This window comes from Hemicordylus capensis, chromosome 6 (assembly GCF_027244095.1).
Source record: "Hemicordylus capensis ecotype Gifberg chromosome 6, rHemCap1.1.pri, whole genome shotgun sequence".
In the NCBI taxonomy this organism is placed as follows: domain Eukaryota; kingdom Metazoa; phylum Chordata; class Lepidosauria; order Squamata; family Cordylidae; genus Hemicordylus; species Hemicordylus capensis.
The window spans coordinates 120114466-120134472 of record NC_069662.1 but is presented as its reverse complement, the minus strand read 5'-3'; the positions used below and the strand labels follow the sequence as shown (position 1 = coordinate 120134472).

Below are 20007 nucleotides of genomic sequence, written 5' to 3'. Positions count from 1 at the left end.
GCACACTTTACCTTTTATTTAGTACCTATATCCTTACATATTGTTTAGTGATTACGCATAATTTGATAAGAAATCATATTTACAAAGTACCTACTGATTCTATTGAATCACCATGTGTTACTTTTTAAACCCTGAACTAGTATATATTGTGGCATCCTGCTAAATATACCTACAGTATCTGGACTTTACTTACCTATAGGGTTCAGGAATAAATAAATATTCTTGCATTCATTACCTTTCATAATAGTTTGTTTCCTTCTTCCTCTTGCTTTGATCCATCCATGGACAAAGTGTTGGATTGGGACCTGGGTTGAAGTCTCACTTCACCCATACACACAGTGTGGTCTGGTTCCAATGTAACAACTCTGGTTCAATGAATCATCATTTGTTGGACCAGGAACAAGCCATGTGCTTGTGTGTGCTGTCATCTGCCTTCATCTTTTCTCCTCCCTTAACATGCTAACTAAATTAAATGTTTTGTGGTCTGTTAAATTATAATTTCCCATGATGTCCAAACCAGGAAACTGTGGTTTGTCTAATCCCAACAATTAAGGATACCCAGTAGGATCCAACTATGGTTTGATAACTTGGTTTATTGGGAGCAGTCAAACTACAGTTTCCCATTCTGGATGTCACCAAACTATGGTTTAACAAACCAGGAAGTGTTTGATTTAGCTGGAAAAAGGAGGGAGCACTTGGGCAAATGCTCGTTCCTGGTCAAAATCTGACCATTATGTGACTTTGGACAATTCACTATTGCTTGGTCTTGATGCCTCATATGTAAAAAATGATCTACCTATACAACAAAGATTATAAGACATTTGGCATGGTGAAAATGCAATAAAGATATGGAAAAACAGATATGGAGAAATGACTGTGTATCACATTATATTGATGGGGCTCCCCAAAAACTGCTTTAAGCATACTTAAGGACTTTCTGGGGTGGGGACATATCCAATTTGATTTTAGATTATTTTTCTTTGAACATCAGGATCTTGTCCATGCCATATGATTAACAGAATTTGAATGTCTCCTCAGTTTCAGATGAGGTTTTACTTATTGCCTGAAGTGGGGGCTCTTCTTCAAGAAACCTCGGCCCACATGTTGTGCAGCATAATACAGGCTGTGCTAATCTGCACACTCTGCTGCAGGCTCCTAGTGAAGCACCAGCAGGCTTGCACTTTTGTGCAAGAGTGCAAATACTTCAGGTAGTGTACCTGCACTCTGGAAGCCCTAGTAAGGTCAGAAACACATTGCATGACCATTGACAATGTGTTTCCAGTTGAACAAGGGCCTCCAGAGTGTGGGTGTGCTGTTTGAAGTATTGATTCTCTTGCACAAAAGCTCAAGACTGCCAGTGGTTTACTAGGAGCCCACAGCAGGAAGAGCAGTTGATACCACCCACATTATGCTGTGCAACATGTGAGTCACAAGCCCCAAACCATCTTGGCTATGCAGAATTAGTTGCATAGTTCTTTGGCTTTCAGCCATAGCCTTAGAGTACTATGAATCTGAGAAGAAAAACGAATCAAAGAAAATTATTTACATCTAAACAAATTGTAATCTTATATTCATTTGTTTTTTTACATCATATCATTGATGCAGATTTTTATTCCTTGGAGAAAACATTACATTGAAGCCATCAGTTGGAATATTCATTACTATGAATCCAGGGTATGCTGGTCGAACAGAATTACCTGAAAACCTTAAAGCTCTTTTCAGGCAAGTTTGAAGTGGTTTAGAATTCAGAACACTTATGCCACCTAATGTCAGTTGTTTGGTTTGCAATGTAGAGCAGCTTGTCTTGTTGTTATACTGCTTCTGTAAGGAACCTCTTCAAAGTTATAGTTTCAAGAGCTAACAGAAAGATGAGGGGGATGGATTCTCTTTACAAAATACACTGTAAACGGGCTTATTGCTTTGGAAAATCTAGTCATAATACAAAACAAGACATGTTACTGAGACAGAATGACAGTCTAAACCAGCTTAACTGAAGCTTGCTTATGTGCAGAACAAAAAGAATCTCCACCTAACCACATGACAAAAGAAAAGTGGGGGAAATTGCTCAGAAATTATGCTTTGCTCACACAGTATCTTCTAGGGAAGTAATTTCCTTGGAATTACTTCTTTTTATGAGCTTTATAAAAAGAAATACTTTTTCTATTTTACAGATATAATAATCAGCCAGAATTTTATAAATTCACACTTTATAAATTCACACTTTATAAACAGGCTTGTTTGGAAAGCCTGTTCAAAATCAAGGATTTCCAACCTCAAATATTCAGTTTTCTTGTTTCACAATCTGGACAATGGGGATATAAAAATCATATGAAAACATATCCACCTTCTGGATATGGGCAATCTTGATGTTTTTACACAGAGGCCTAAATAGCTCTATGTTGGAGATGCTGTAGAAGTTTCCTGCACTGAGCAGTTCTTTGGACTAGAAGACCTCCATTTTGTTATGCAGGGTTGGCAGCCTTTTATGTGTGGTGTGCCAGGTCTTCATTTATTCACTCTAATTTAAGGTTGTGCATGTCAGTGATACATTTTAACATAGAAGGTTTTTCTCAATACAACTATTGTTGTATTGTATGTAAAGTAAAAAAATTTCTTTGAAATGCTTAATTCTAAACAAATGGCTCCTGTTACCTTCCGTGGTGTAGCCTTCTCTCAGGAGTCAGTGTGAGTGCCATTCAAAAGCATTTCGTGTGCTACTTTTAGCACCCATGCCATAGGTTACCTACCCTGATATATTGGCACTCCTTACTGAAAAACATGTATTTTGCTATTTTCATATACAATTAACTGTTGCAAAAAATCCCAGTTATATTTGTGATTGTTAATGGAAGTGTTTTATTAGTGTATGTTTTATTATTTTTGTAATCTGGGCACAAAGAAGCTCAGAGGTAAATATTCCTGAAGATTAGCTGCACAGTTTGCAGTTGTATTATTTTTACTGGAGCTTCATTTAAAAAAAAAAATTAAATTCAGAATGGTGAGTTGGCTAGCTGTGTGTTTATCAGACACAAAGAACCTCCTTGAACCTTGCCTATTAAGAGGCAGCCATTATTTTCATGTTTTGTCAGTGAGGGACCTGTAAAATCTGACCTGAAAGGCCTGTACTCTTCAGCTGTCTCCTTTTGAAACATCGCTAGTAAAAAAATGCTAAAAATCAGCATTGTGTGATTAACTATTGAATGGAAGTCCTTGTTAGATTTGACTGATGTATGTAATTGTTTCTCTCTCAAGCGCTACTAAACTATTTTCAAACTCTTGCTGTCTTGAATCTAGGTGTTTTGTTTCTCTCTATGCTTTAATACAAATGTGTGCGTTTGACTTTACACGTTTTTCAGACCCTGTGCAATGGTTGTCCCTGACATAGAACTAATCTGTGAAATTATGCTGGTTGCTGAGGGATTTGTTGATGCACGCTTGTTAGCCAGAAAGTTTATTACCTTATATACCCTCTGTAGAGAACTTCTCTCTAAACAGGTAAGAGGACTCGTTTGGGGTTTCACCAGTGCTAATAACACTGTGTTGTGCTTCAATATAAATTTGCATAATAATGTTGGGAATGATTTTAGTATGCATTTGAAAGCATATAAATTGCTTCAGCTATTTTATATTAGAGAAATATGATCCCTGGAAAAGCAGTTGTTATCTGTAACACAACACACCTACAAGTGATGGGAGTCCTGTCAAGTTATTACTTTCCATTTAGTAGCACATTAAGTTTGTAGTGTGATTTAAATAATTCATGATATCATCACACTCAAAGTGATTTCCACCCCACCCTGACAAAGAAGTGTGTTACTTTAGCCTAGTTCTCAGAAATAGCACACAAGGCAGTAAGCCTGTTAAGTCTGTGGGTCATACACAACTGGACAAAATACTTAGTAATGGGTTCTTTATTAACAGAGAGCTCCTACAGGCATTTAGCAGCTTCTTAGTGAAACAACAGAAGCCCCCTAGAGGCTTTTCTCATCAGAACATACACAACATACACAACATTCCTCCCCCGCACCCCCTGCCAAATAAAGATGTCTTAAAACACAGAACAATAACAACAAGCATGTAGGAATTGAGAACAGGAACAAAAATATCTAAAGGTTGAGTCTGTCAGGCGGTTTTCTTATGCGGATAGGATAATGCTGGGTCAGTACCACTGAGACTTCCCTCTGGGGAAGGGTTGGAAACTGCAATTTCTGAAGAAGGTTGTGAGTCCACACTGCAATTTGGCTGAAGAACTTCCTGCTCCTTCATGGCCAGAGCAGGCAGGTACGTTGGCTCTCGAGCATTGAGGACATCAGGCAAGTCTTCCAAGTATGGTGTGTCCAGTGACAGTGTTGGTGTACAGTTTGTGTTGAAATTGTACCTTGGATCTGTTTGATGTGGCAATGCCAGATGACATCAGGTGCAATTGAGACATCATAAGAATATGGTCCTCTCACTGCCTGAATGGTACCCAGAATCCGCTTGTCCTTACCATGGTATGCCTGAACAAAAATAGGTTGGCCTACACACAGTTCCTGCAGCCTGAAATGCTCCTGTTGCTTTATCTGGTAATTTGTTGATAACATCTCTACGCAGATCAGACTTCTAAAGGTCCAGACAAGATCGGAGGTTGCTATCCAGAAACAAACTAGCAGGAATTTGGTTTGTTGAACTATATATAGCATTAATATATACGAGTAGAAGATTAGCCAGTTTAATAGATAAAGAGCCTGGCTGGTCCTCTGCAGCTCGCAAGGCGTGCTTCATAGTTTGGATGAAGCCTTCTGCCAACCCATTCATAACCGGGTGATAGGGTGCAGAAGTCACATGTTTGATCCCATTTTGCTTCAGAAATGTTTGTAATTCTGTAGGAACAAATTGCAGTACATTGTCTGTGGCCAAATGTACAGGCAGTCCAGTTCCAGTAAAAAGGCTCTGGAGAACATGGGCAGTACTTGCAGAAGTTATGGATGACATACAAAACACCTCAGGCTATTTGGAATAGCCATTTATTACCATCAGAAAGTTGATACTCTGGAAGGATCCTGCAAAGTCCAAGTTAATGCGTTCCCATGGTGTGTGGGCCAATTCCATGGGTGAAGGGGTACCAAACCCAGCATATTCTGAACCCTTTTACAATCAGAGCAGTCTTTAGCTAGCTAACTTTTCAATTTGACCATCTATGACTGGCCACCAGACATAACTCCTGGCCAAAGCCTTCATCTTAACCATGGCAAGGGGTCCAACATGTAATTCTTCCAACAGTTGGAGTTGTAATTTTGTAGGAATTACTGTGCTACAACCCCACATCAAACAACCATGGGGAAAGTAATTTCATGCCATTGGTGAAAGAAAGGTTCCAAGCACTTTCTAAGATTCACCTTCCAACCCCTTAAGGTAGACTTCTATCATAGACTTCCACCAGCGCATAATCTCTGCCTGTTTCTCAACCTAACACTGACGATGTAATTGGCAAGACATTCATTTGTGTCATATTGCACACTTCCACAGCAGAGAGCATGTCTCAATGGTTGTCTTTCTCTACATTCTGCAATGGCAGTTGTGACAGGCCATCTGCATTGCAATGTTGAGTCATTTCTTTGAACTGAATATCCTACGTATGAGCTCCCCAAAACACCTAATGCTGAATATGGGCCTCTGCCATTTCCGGAATACCCTTCATAGGATGGAAAATGGAGAGCAGAGGTTAGTGGTCTGTAACCAAAGTGAACTTCCTGCCATAAATGTAACATTCAAATTTCTTAACTCTCCAGATGAGCATCAAAATTGATTGATCTATTTGAACATAATTGTGCTCTGCCAGACTCAACAATCTAGAAGCGAAAGCTAAGGGTCACTAGTGCCATCTGGCATGACATGGGAGATAGTTCCAAGGCCACATGCAGAGGTATTACAAGCCAGATTGATATCTAGTTCAGGATTGTAGTGAGTCAGCACTTGTTCTGATGTAACAAGTCATTTGGCCTTTTGAAACTCCTGTTCACATTGTTCAGACCAGTCCCAACTTTTTCCCTTCTGAAGCAATTGATACAAGGGATAAAGTACAGTTGCCTGATTAGGCAGAAATTTGTGGTAATAGTTCACAAGACCAATAAATGATTGAACCTGTAAGACATTCTCTGGACGTGGTGCTCCTAATACAGCTTTTATTTTGTCAGGTGATTTGTGTAGTCCTGCATCAGTGGTATGTCCACAGTATGTGACTGAGTCTTTGAAGAACTCACATTTATCATGATTAACGTGCAATCCATATTCTTCCAGTCTCCTTAGGACTTGTGCCAGATTCTTTAGATGATCTTCATCACTGGACTCTGTCACAATGGGGTCATCAAGATAGGACCTAACGAAGTCACCACAAATTCATTTTTCTTCATGCTGGGAACAATCGGTATAGCCTACTCACTCCAATCAACCTTAGTCAATATTCCCATGGTTTCAAGTCTTTCAAGTTCTTTTGCTACAACATTCTTCATAGCAAATGGAACCTATTGAACTTTTAAGAATTTGGCTGGGCTCCCTCCATCAAAATGATGCAGGCTTTAATATTCTTCAGACAACCAATTGATTGATTAAGTGCCATCAAGTCGGTGTCGACTCTTAGTGACCACATAGATAGATTCTCTCCAGGATGATCTGTCTTCAACTTGGCCTTTAAGGTCTCGTAGTGGTGCATTCATTGCTGTCGTAATCGAGTCCATCCACCTTGCTGCTGGTTGCCCTCTTCTTCTCTTTCCTTCAACTTTTCCCAGCATTATGGACTTCTCAAGGGAGCTGGGTTTTCACATAATGTGTCCAAAGTATGATAGTTTTGAGCTTGGTCATTTGTGCCTCGAGTGAAAATTCTGGATTGATTTGTTCCATAATCCATTTGTTGTTTTTTTCCTGGCTGTCCATGGTATCCTCAAAAGTCTTCTGCAGCACCAAAGTTCAAAAGCGTCAATACTTTTTCTACCCTGCTTCTTCAAAGTCCAGCTTTCACATCCATAGAGTGTCTCAGAAAAAACATTGTCCGAACAATTCTAATCTTTGAAGGTATAGACATGTCATGGTATCTAAATATCCTTTACAAGGCCTTCATTGCAACCCTACCAAGTGCTAGTCTGTGGCGTATTTCTTGACTGCTGGATCCTTTACTGTTGCTGGTCAATTGTAAAAGGCAGAAGCTAGCTACAACTTCAATGCCTTCATTATCAGTTCTGAGGCTGGTTTCTGTGCCTGTTGCCATTAGTTTAGTCTTCTTTACATTTAGTCGTTGTCCCATTTTTTCACTGTGCTCCTTGACTTTCATTACTATAGCTTGCAGATGATCCACATTCTCAGCTATCAGAGTGGTGTCAGCAGTGTAGTGCAAGTTATTGATGTTTCTTCCTCCACCTTTATAACCATGCTCATCTTCTTCCAGTCCAGCTTCTCTCAGTATATGTTCAGCGTATACACTGAATGAATAAATAAGGATAAAGTATACAGCCTTGTCTGACTCCTTTGCTGATCTGGAGCCAGTCTGTTTCGCCATGTTCCATCTGGACTGTGCCTTCCTGTCCTGCATATAGGTTTCTCATGAGAACAATGAGATGTTCTGGGACACCCATTTTCCTAAGGACATTCCACAACTTGACATGGTCGATGCAATCAAAGGCTTTTCTGTAGTCAATAAAGCACATATTGACTTACTTTATTGTATTCTTTGGCTTACTCAATTATCCAGTGTGTATCGGCAACTATGTCTCTTGTTCCTCAGCCTTTTCTGAAACCAGCTTGGATATCTGGCATTTCACTTTCCATGCAGGGCTCTAATCTGTGTTGGATGATCCTGTACCCTGCTCAAAAACCTGAGAAGCAGTAGTCAAAATGGTGTCCAGCTGTGCCTGCAAATCAGTTCTCCAAGGCACTGGGAGAGTCTTGATGGATTTCCAGTCTAACTGGACTGCCCTTAACTAAATACATCCAAATAGTGTTGCCCCTTGCCCGTGGGAAGAAATATAGATTTAAATTTTGGGACTGGCCATTATACTGAACTGGCACAGAACACACTCCAATTGGGATTAGTTTTTGTCCCATGTATATCTTTAGTTTGATGGCTGTTGAACGCATGAATACATGGCTGAATTTCTTTTCATGCACTTTCTGAGAAATAACATAGCTGAGCCAATATCTATTTCCATTCAATGTGCTTTGTCATCTATTAGGGGAGTGATCCATATAACTCTGTATCCTCATTTTGAAAAGAGGCAGTGTGTACACATAAAATACGTAAGGCAGCTAACTCTCCTCCCCTGCTGTCAACACTGCTCTCTTGTACCAGTATGTCACGATAGCTGCTCGACACTGCCCTGCATCACTGTTGCTACAATATTGTTGGGCCTTACTATTGCTCCTGTGTAATGTGCCAGGCTGACACACTGATTGTACATGCCCCCTTTTTCCATACTGCCAGCATGTCTCATTTTGGAGGCAGCAGTTAACAGTCTTATAGGAACATAGGAAGCTGCCATATACTGTCAGACCATTGGTCTATCTAGCTCAGTATTGTCTACACAGACTGGTAATGGTTTCACCAAGGTTGCAGGCAGGAATCTGACTTAGCCCTGTCTCAGAGATGCCAGGGAGGGAACTTGGAACCTAGATGCTCTTCCCAGAGCGGCTCCATCCCCTAAGGGGAATATCTTACTGTGCTTACACATGTAGTCTCCCATTTGTATGCAACCAAGGTGGACCCTGCTTAGCTAAGGGGACAAGTCATATCACATGACCAGCTCTCCTCCCGGTCTTGGCTTGCCACAACACTCTCATTTTCCCTTGGGTTCTCTTTTACCCCATTGACTCAGAGTGTAAAATAGAAGATGATTGGGGGGCTCACTCATACTCACAGCTTGCAACTCCTGTGACTCATGGGTAGCCACTTCCATAGATGGGGCTATTTCTAAGGCTTTTTTAAAAGGTAAGGGCAGATGATGTCAGGAGGCATTTCTGAATGCTTTCGTCTCTGAGACCACAATCCAGCTGATCTCACAGAGCCATTTGCAAGGTGTCTCCAAAGTTACAGGATTCTGCTAGTGACTGTTATGCAGTAGCATAAACCACAATGGTTTTCCCCACCTGTTGATTCCTTTTTTGAAAGCGAAAAAAGAAAAATAAATCCCCAGCACATAGAACTCTAGATATTGGGAAGAAAGATTAGCTTAGCCTGCTCCCTGACATCAATTTCTCTTTTTGTAGGAGTGTTTTTGATGGGGGAGTATTCTATCAAATAAACCCCCACCTGCAGCCTGAAGTGGTATAATCCAGACACAGACTTCACTTTGTTTGCTACCTATGAGAGCTAGTATGGCTGTGTTGGCCTTATTTTGGCCTTATTTTTCCTTGTTATACTCCTATTTATTGATTATTATTATTTATTTACCATATTTTTATGCCTCCCTAAACTTGTGTCTCTGGGCGGTTTGCAACAATGAATGAAAGAATTGAGGATACACGGGCCAGAGAACAAAAACATATACTGGATGGTATATATACCGTGTATAAGAGTCTATTCACACACACAACTTACATAAATGAAACACACAAATTGCTAAAGAAATTATCTGTGTTCTAGACCCCCAAAAAGTGTAGCTGAAGGTCAATTATGTCCATGGTCCTATTACATGGAGACATATAGTCCTTCCAGATCTTTTCTCTTTTCTCTTGCTGGTTCTGTGTTCAAGTTGTTGCTCCAATTATTACTCACAATTCTTCCAGATCTTTTGTCTTTGCAAGTTATTCTGAAGGTAGCTTCATGTACAAATGTTGTTCCTTCTGATAGATGCTCCTTGTCCAAAAAAAAAAAAAAATACCCAACAGGTATCCTAGGTAATTTTAACCTGTTTCCTCCTGCTTGAACAGGAGTTCATCAGGAGAAGTGAGCTGAATACATAATAACACATGTATCATTTTAAAATACCTTCAACAACCTTTTATAGTTTTCTTAGTCACGGGCTTGATGCAGATGTGACTATTCTTTCAGTAATGAGAACACCTAGGATGTTGCCCGCTGGACCCCTCTTGTCAGTGCACTCAACTCCTTCAGCCTTTCAAGATCTTCTCATGATGTCCACATGTGTCTCTACTATGCAGACCAACAGCCCATGTACCTGGAGGGTGGCGAAGGATTATGTTGCCACCCAGAGACTCCTCCAGGAAGGAGGTCGAGGCAATGCTTCCCTGTCAGTCCAGTTCTCACAGGGTCTCCCTCAGGAGACTATAGGCTCTGGAAACTTCGACACCAGACATTGGCTGTGATGGTCCCCATAGCCACCCAGGAGACCCCTTCTGCAGAGGATCCCATGCCTGTCTGTGTGGGAGGTTCTCCAGACCTCTGCCCCCACCTTCCAAATGCCTGAAAAATTGTACAGGATCCAGGAGAAAGAAAATGATTTTCTGCTGAAGCATCCATCTCCCAATTCAGTAGTCATGGACTGTGCTTCCTCTTCCAAGACAGGGAGGAGGCATACCACCCCAGGGGACAAGGAGGGTCACAAGTTAGATGTGGTGGGTCACAGGATTTACTCAACTTCTTGCCTTGCAGTCAAAATTGCAAATTATACTGCATGTTTTGCCAAATGGAATTCTCTTTTTAATTAGTAAGCCAATTTATTCCCAGAAGAATTGTTGGCTAGGTTCAATGAAGTTCATGCCACGGTTACCCTCCTTACTAGGCAACAGTTGAGCAATGCCAGATGCCTAGCAGAAACAGAGTCACTCGTTTTGGTGACTGCAGTCTCTCTGCAGAGGCATGCATGGCTGCGATCCACTGCTCTGCAACCACACATGAAGGACAGAGTGAGTCTACAGATTCTACCATGGAGTCTATCAAAAAATCCAAATTCATGGCGAAGACATTCACCGCGCCTTCCCAAACTTGCTCTTCTAAATACCATTCATTCAGCAGATGACAATACTCCTATAAACAATCAGAAAAGAATGACTACCATAAGCTTATCAGTGCTTTAATAGGAAACCTTTCGATCAGAAAGTGGGGAATTCTCAGGGCCTGCACCCGAAAACCTCTGATGCAGGAAAACAGCATCTTTGATTGAGTGGCCTGTCCTCTAAATCAACCTTTCCAAGAGATTCCTGATACCGATTTCCTGATACCGATTTTCAACATTTAATCCATTTTATCCTCCCCCAACATCAGCTGGCAAGTCATGCCTTAGCCAGGTGCAACATAACATCAGACCGTTGGGTCCTTCGCATAGTCCAGTCGGGCTACATATCAGTTTCCCCACTGTTGATGAAGGAAGTTAAGGCTCTCTTAGGCAAAGGGGAGATATCACTGGTTTGGTGGACAGATCAGTGGCGAGGGTTTTACTCCCACTATGTTCAGGATACCAAGTGCAATGTGAGCCTTCAGCCAGTCATGGACATTTGTTGGCTAAAATGTCATGTGGACGTGCACATATTTCATATGGTGATGTTGCAGAGAATCCTTGCTCTCTTCCATGGGGAGGAGTGGTTCACAATGTTGGATCTCGGAGACGTGTATTTCCACATTGAGATCCAGTGCAATCACAGACAGTACCTCAGGTTCACGGTGGGGCACCACATCTATGAATGCAACATCTTGCCATTTGGTCTGGTGATGGTCCCCTGCATATTTACAAAATGCATGGCTGTGATTATAGCACAACTCTGGGCACAGGGGTTGACAATTTCTCCATATCTAGATGACTGGCTTCTGTCAGGACAGCGGAAAAATGGGTTAGCTTTGCAGGTTTCGACAGAACTGAGCCTACTAGAGGATCTAAGCATCCAAGTCAATTGGACAAAGTCCAGGCTACATCCAGTCAAAAGGATAGATTACATTGGGGCCATCATTGATGCAGAATCACAATGGGCTTCTCTGCCCGAAGAACACTTTGTGTGCATCAAGACCCAGATTGCCACCTTTATAGCTCAGCCCACTCATATGAAGTGCAGAAACTGCTAGGGCTCCTGGCATTGTGCAACTCCACTGTACACTATACCAGGCTGCAACTCAGATGTCTTCAGCTCTGGTTTCATTTTCCCCAGCCAAATGTGGACAGCGCACACAAACGTCCGATGATTCCTCAGACAGTATTGTTTTCTCTTCAGTGGTGGACCAAGGAAGTCGATTTACAGTTGGGAGCCCCCTTCCAGGTACCTCAACCACCTGCCTGGGTCCTGATGGATGCATCCCTCCAGGGCTGGGGAGCCCACTGCAGCAGTTTTCAAGCACAAAGACTGTCATCTCCGATGCAGCACCAACTGCATATAAACTTTTTGGAACTTCTTGCAGTTTTTCAGGCACTGAAGTCCTTCCAGCCATCTCTGAAAGGCAAGGTGGTCCGAATCAGTCTGGATAATACCAGGGCGATTGCATGCCTAAACCACCAGGGAGGGACAATCTCCTGCTCCCTTTGCATGCTAAGCCTGCAAATTTGGAATATGACAATAGCACAGTGGACACCTTTGACCACAATCCACATCAAGCGTGTGGAGAACACTCTAGAAGATCACCTCAGCAGGTCGCAAATCTACAAATTCTGCAACAGCATGACTGGGAAGTCAGTCTCACATACCTCCAAGTGCTGTTCAAGGCCTGGGGGAGCCTGGATATCGACCTCTTCATCACATTGGAAAAAGTGCTGCCAGTATTGCTTGAGGGCTGGGATCAGTCTCAACTCTGGAGGGAATACCTTCTAATTCAACTGGGGTTGACAGTTTCTATACACACCCACCCCTTATCCTCTGTTGAACAGGGTCCTGGCGAAAATCCAACAGGAATATGCATGGAGCAATTTTAATTGCTCCATGGTGGCCTTGACAGCCATGGTTTCAATAAACACTCAGACTGTCAAAGGGTCGCCACAGATTATTATCTCAATGCAAGGATCTTATGGTGCAGGAGGGCGGAAAGCTCCACCATCCCAACCTGAAAACTCTGAACCTGGCAGCCTGGAGGATAGGTTGTTTAATGACATCCTTCTCAATGACCGGAAGAAATCTAATCGCATCAGTTACAACAGCAAATGGAAGCATTTTAGGTTGTATGCTCAAAAGCATGGCTTCCTGCCTCAGGTCAGGCTGCTACTTCTCACCAGGTATTGCTATACCTCATGACTGAAACAGTAGAACCTGGCCAATGCTTCCATCAAAGTCCATCTGGCTGCCATTTCTGCTCGCCATCCCAGGTGGGACGGAAAGATAGTTTTCTTGCATCTGGACTCAAAGAGGTTCCTTAAGGGCCCACACAGCCTCTGCTCTCCCATCCATCGGCCCACTGAACAGTGGAGTTTATCCCTGGTTCTGTCAGCTTTAAAAGAGTCTCCATTCGAGCCCATGGTGATTGCTCTTCCTAAACTCATGATGCTAAAGACAGCTTTTCTACTAGCCATAACGTTGGCCCCAGAGGTGAGCGAATTAAATGTTGTTTGCGTTGATGTCCCCTATGATAAATTTCATGATGACAAGGTAGTGCTTTGCTTGGATCCTGAGTTTAGACCTAAAGTGGTTACAGACTTCCATATCAACAGCAACTTTGTCTTGCCTACCTTCTTCTGAGATCCCACAACGGCTCTGGAATGGTTACTGCATTCCTTGGGTGTTTGGTGTGTGCTCCTATTCTACTTCAATCTGACCAAACCCTATAGGAAGACAAAATGCCTTTTTGTAGGTTACAAGGGCAAAGTTAAAGGTTGCCAAATTTCCAGACAGACTATCCCACTGGATTGTGGAACTCATTTTCCTGGACAGACTATCCCACTGGATTGTGGAACTCATAAATAAATAAAATAAATAAATATTTTTCCCCCTGGCATACAAGCACCAGAAAGTGGAGCCCCCAAGGACCATACAAGCCCACTCTACCAGGGCTTATGCTACCTCTGCCGCCCATATGGCCGGCATTAACCTCAAGGACATCTGTACTGAAGCACCTTGGTTATCTGAGCAAACCTTTGTTAAGCACTACGCCTTGGACCTTCACTCTGCAGCTCAAGCCAACTTCGGAGGGGTGTGCTGAAAAGGGTCTTACCTTAGCATATTAAACCCGCCTCCAGACTAACAGCTCGTTAGTCACTCACTCTTATGAGTGCAACGGATCATGATTCAAATAAACAGGTTGTTCCCCTGTAACTATTGATCTGGAAGTGATCCTTTGCAGTCATAAGACCCTCCTACTGGCCTCACTGCAGTATGCAAAGTGACAATATGTATGTTTATGGAACATGGAGTGCTACTTTCCTTATCAAAGCCGTGGACTGAATCCTTATGATGACTGTATCCAAATGTTGGTCCTTCAGGAACTGAGGAGAGAACACTAGCCCACCCAAACTAAAGAACTGCACCACATGCAGCGGGTGGGGCTTAGCGCTTTGAGGAGCTAGTCAATTCTGCCCAAATGGTCCTGCTCAGGCGCAGAATCCATTCACTCTTATGACTGCAACGGATCACTTCCAGATCAATAGTTACAAGTGAGCAACCTATTTTTCAACAATCACTTTTCTTACTTATGGGTAGAACCACGTAAAACAGCAGTGTCATTAATTCAGAGAGTGTATTTGATCCAACTTATAACATAATTCCATGGTCAAGCACAGGTCCTAATAATATTACTAGTATCCCCCCCCCCTTTTTTAAACATTTGGAGCACACATCACATAATTCACAGTGTGCATTTAAAAAGACTATGCGTATTAAATGAGGTGTGTGTTTTGTTCAGTCCTGAGTAAGCCTGCTGCAGTCTTTTGTCTTGGTCTTCCTTGGCTTCTTTGTAAACCTCCTCACTACCATACTTGCTATGTTAATTAGCCAATATATTTGTATTAAAATAGTTCAATACTTGTTATTGCTTTGACACTCACATTGAACTGTTTGTAACCTGAAGTTTCATATTCAGTTTTGGATACGTTGCTATATGTGGTTAATGATGAATAACATAAATAATCAACATGATTAACATCAAAAATTGGATTTGTTTTTTGAAAGACTCAGCAGTTGGATTCTCACATTTTTAGAAACTTTCTCCGCCCTGTTATAAGCCCCCATCATAGCAGGAGTATAGTATCAAAAACCAAAACAGCAGGACAATTTTTGCTTCCAAATTTTAAAACACAATAACAAAAGGAAACTATATTATGTTCTTGAGTTTTGTAAGTGATCATTTTAAATGTTTCTATGTAACTTCTCCACAGGATCATTATGACTGGGGTCTTCGTGCTGTTAAGTCTGTCTTGGTAGTTGCTGGCTCCCTGAAGCGAGGAGACAAGACAAGACCTGAGGATCAGGTATGCACATTAATAGAGATTTGTCGCTTGTAAAAATATCACCGTCAGAAGCATATCCTCAGATTGATTTTGATCGTTTTTTACTCTCTCTCTCTCTCTCTCTCTCTCTCTAAATGGATGGAATTTTTTTATTTAGAGGAGCAAATGCTTCTCCTCTGTCAGTACAAAAGTGTATTTTGTTCAGGGACAATTGAGTTAAAGCCCTTGCAGGTATGATAATGTGTGGTTTGCCATCCTTTTCCAGGTACTAATGCGAGCCTTAAGGGACTTCAACTTGCCTAAGATAGTGACAGATGATATCCCAATTTTCATGGGCCTAATCAGTGACCTGTTTCCAGCTCTGGATGTTCCGAGGAAGAGGGATCTGCAATTTGAACAGATGGTTAAACAGTCTACCCTGGAGCTTCACTTGCAGCCGGAGGAGAGCTTTATTCTCAAAGTAAAAGAACCCATTGCCTTTAATTACACCCCTTAAGAATTTCAATCAAAATAATTGCAGACAGGTTGTATTGGATGTGAAGGTTACCCTTGCGTAGAGTACAGTGTTCCTATTGTGTCATGAAAACACTGGTATTTCAATAACATTCTACTGTGAGCGTGCAGGCCAATTTTATATGAGTAGCTTCATATCTCAGTAAAAATAGTACTATATACTGCTGCTATCTGGACATGGAAGTGCTGCTGCCCTGAAGCAGAAATGCTGTCCTTACTCAGATTTCTCTCAAATAGTTCAGCGCTAGTGATTACTAAGTTTCACCCTGGACAAGAATCAGGGCACGCCTGCGCTGGGGCTTGCCAGTTAATTGATGTACTCCTTTATTCAGTCAAAAACAAAGACAGAATTAACCTTTGTGGTATAGGAAATTCCTATGCAGGCATGTATCTGCCATTGAGGCACTGCAGTCATAACTGCCCAGAGTGTGCATAGGTGAGAGCTGGTATGAGACTCAGTGCAGCTGACTCCAGAAGCAGACAGCTCATCTGATGTAGCTGCAACTTGCATGTTTGCATATGGGCCCTTAGAAACCGGTACCACATGATGCTTTAGAAACTAAAGCAGGACACTCTTGTGGGTCATCTGTAGACAAGAGCTCTGTGCAAGGGAGTGAAGGAGGTCAGGCTGTGGCTGAACAAGGCTTGCTCTTCCACTCGGGGTTAGCTATGGCTCTCAAAAGGTAGAACTGCCGGCACTAAAGAGGAATGTGGAGCAAAGTCTGGTGCTACCGGTCTCTCATGCTTTACTGAGGGAGTCTGCTTGGACCAACCAATCCATGGATTGCATGTCAGTATTCTATGGCAAATTTCTATGGTCGATTTGACAGACTAATTCAAATCAATTTGTGGAATTTATTTCCCCCGCCCCACTTCCTCTTCAGTCTAGTTTTCCCTTTAGTGTTTCTAGAATAAACCTCTGAAGATCCTTGTATTATTTTTAAAATTTACACAGAAGGGAGAGTTTTACCTTCATTTGCCATCCCTTTTGTAACGATTTGACATCCTCCAGTGACAGGTGACTTGAGTGTTTTGTTTACTTTAACTGGAATATGGTCGTGTACAACTCAGCTAGCAGCAGAAGAGAAAGGGGGAGGTTAGTGTTCAATTTTTGAGGTTTGTTCATAACATCAAGTCTGGACATAAAGCCACAGGAGACTAATGCACCTTCTTCAAGTTACCCAATTTTAACTTGTTTGGAGAAGCATCAGTTTGGTTTTCTGACTACAAGAGCGGGTGGGAGGGAAGCAGCTATGTGGGGAGTAATTAGTGTCTTAGTGGTAAAGGGAGGAAAGGAAACAAAACTACTAGCTGTGTATTAATTTTGTTTGGCAGGTTGTTCAGCTCGAGGAGCTGCTGGCAGTGCGTCACTCTGTCTTTATAGTGGGAAACGCAGGCACGGGGAAAAGCCAGGTACAACACAGACCTATTCTACAATTAGTTCACTGACACATTTTGCAATTAAAAGATTATTGTCCATGCAAGGTACTATTGTTTATTATTCATCTATAGAGCACCATGTTGTGAATTATAAATTGTTTTTCACTTCAGCCAGTCTCATCAGTTCTGATTTAAAGTACAACCTCTCTGTTAAATATGGCCAGGTCAGTCATGACAAGACTCTACTACTTTATCTTTGGGATTCAAGGTATCAAGGGATTAATTCAGTCTAAACCATTTGGAAATAAAATGTGAGTGTGGCTCTTTGGGGGAAATGTTAATGATTTGGAATAGTTTTCTTCTCTACTGGAAAGAGAGGCTCAGCTGGAGCAGTCTGGTATACTGTAGCCTTGTTTGGTTCTGGAACCTGCCGTGATTCTTTCTTGGGCATGGTATTCCCATTGTTTCTCATTTTCCTTCTCAAATTATCTGAAGAAATACAGTAGTGTCAGAGATCCCCCAATGGGCCAGAGGCCACCGCAAGAGATCAGGCCAGCACTCAGGAACCTACCCTCCCAGTGTGGCTGGTGTCAGTTCCTCCTGGCCATGCAGCCACCTGGAGGTGGCTGCTTGCCCTGGCCAGGGAGCATCTGCCTGGCCCCCACAGGATAGCAGCACATCATTGCTTGAAGCCGGCGATTCATCGCCGGTTCAGGGGCAACTCACGCAAGATCTCTGTCTGAGTTCTCACAAGACTTGCCCCACCTTTCAAGGGTTATATAAACCAGAGCTGGCCAGTGATGAGGGGCCAGTCCAGGAGGAGGGCTGCCATGAGAAGGAGCTCTGTGAGTCCCTTGGAGAGCTGGAGGCAAGATCTCCTTGAGGCAGGGTCTCCTTGGGGCAGTCTGTGAAAGGAACAGATTGCCAGACAATACACTCCTCCAGTGGCCATGATTCTGAGGCCATCTGGAACCCTCTACACAGCAAGAGGTGGAACCTTAAAAGTAGTTTTTAGGAATATTGAAAGTGCTGGCATGATAAAAGCATTGCTACGTATGGCATATCCAATCGTTTCTTTTGCCTTAGTCATTTCTGGCTTAAGGAGTTTTGCAGGGTTTTCAAACATTACAGAAACCTGTAAAATACATGAACATAGATTATTGCAAACCAAGTGTGCACAAACAAATTTAGGAGAGAGACTGCAAGATTAGTACCTAGATTCAGGATTCAGATTCCTTAGCAAAAGGAAGGGGAAAGGAATCATGATAAGAAGGTGGGCAGTTTCCATTGGATTCAGAAAGTTTACTGTTTCTTGATGTGTTTCAACATTTACTTCTGAAACAGGAGTCCAAAAAGCCAAATGTTATAAGCCAAGATATTAAGGAAGGCTGCATATAGCAGTATTGTGTAAAGTAAGTAAAGTGTGCCGTCAAGTCGATTTTGTCTCCTGGTGTCCACAGAGCCCTGTGGTTTTCTTTGGTAGAATACAGGAAGGGTTTACCTCCTCCTGCACAATATGAGATTGCGTATTAACATATATATTGACACTTTCTAGGAACCAGGTATGAAACCTGGACCTTACCATGGGAATCTTTTTCTGACTGTTCTTCAGATTTTGAGAACTCTGAACAGGACTTACGTTAATATGAAAAAGAAGCCTGTATGGAATGATCTGAATCCCAAAGCTGTAACTACTGATGAGCTCTTTGGCTTTATTCATCATGCTACTCGAGAATGGAAAGATGGCAAGTAGGGGATATGTTTGCATTTGTTGTTGTGATGTTTTGCACAATCTCCATCTTGATGCATGGTGAGGAGCAGATGGGCAGAGTATACCACTTCAGACTGCTACTGGGGAATGGAATTTCATGTTTGAATGCTTCTCAAACTGCCTGCTTATGGAAAGGTGGCATGTTAGAAGGTTTCAGACTGACTTTCTCTTTGACATACTAACGTAATGGGCTTGGCCCTTTAGAATATTGGTTAAGAGCTGCATGTGATTACCAGGAACATGGGTGGTCATGTGGATTTGGCCCTGAGGAAGAAGGAAATGAAATGGGCAGCTATGGGAAGAAGGAGGTATGCCCACTCAGGGACGGGCCTGATGGCTCCCTAACCTGGAGCCAGCACTGAATTCCTCTGCATGCATCAATCACCCCTTAGGCGAGTTAAGCAACTTACATACATAGTAGTAGTAGTAAGAATACATTTTTTCAATGTATTCCATATGTATTCTCAATCGGTTATCAGAGCATTTTTGAGGTACAGTATGTGACGATTTCATGCACTCATGCTTTCAGCACTGTTGTGCACGCCTGGGAATGTTGGAACCGATACTGGGGAAAACAGTTACGCTTTTCTTCTAGGGAATCTTGCACTGAAAGTGGGAAGCTAGCCACACAGCATGCTCTGTGGAAGGCTTCCAGAGGGATCCAGACCTCCTTATTGAAATATGTGCTTCCTGCAGTTGAAGTAGGAAATTGGGCAAGCTCTACTTTACTTCTGAAAATGCTTGCATATCTAGGATTTTTTGGATCCCAACTGGAAAGTTTTTCATTTTTCAGTATTTAGAAGTTTCTTTGTTTAAAATGTATTTGCATTCAATTTTCAGGCCTCTTCTCTTTGCTTTTGAGAGAGCAAGCCAGTATTACCCATAATTGGCCCAAATGGATCGTCTTAGATGGGGACATAGATCCTATGTGGATTGAGTCACTCAATACTGTTATGGATGATAACAAGGTGAGCAACTAGGAAACACATTCTGTACCTTCCCATTTGACAACTTCCACATTTGTCTTTCTTGTTTCTTTCCTATTTTCTTTTCTCTTATCGT

General features: G+C 42.1%; 1 protein-coding gene across 1 annotated transcript in view; it reads left to right on the top strand.

Annotated features, from left to right (window-relative positions):
* The window catches only part of DNAH11 (dynein axonemal heavy chain 11), a 250146-nt gene that overhangs the window by 101788 nt on the left and 128351 nt on the right, over nt 1-20007 (top strand). The window contains exons 35-41 of the mRNA XM_053263692.1: nt 1606-1722; nt 3357-3495; nt 15210-15302; nt 15547-15741; nt 17130-17207; nt 18787-18919; nt 19786-19913. Of these exons, the coding sequence (XP_053119667.1) occupies nt 1606-1722; nt 3357-3495; nt 15210-15302; nt 15547-15741; nt 17130-17207; nt 18787-18919; nt 19786-19913 (883 nt within the window). The remainder of the gene's footprint in view (nt 1-1605; nt 1723-3356; nt 3496-15209; nt 15303-15546; nt 15742-17129; nt 17208-18786; nt 18920-19785; nt 19914-20007) is intronic.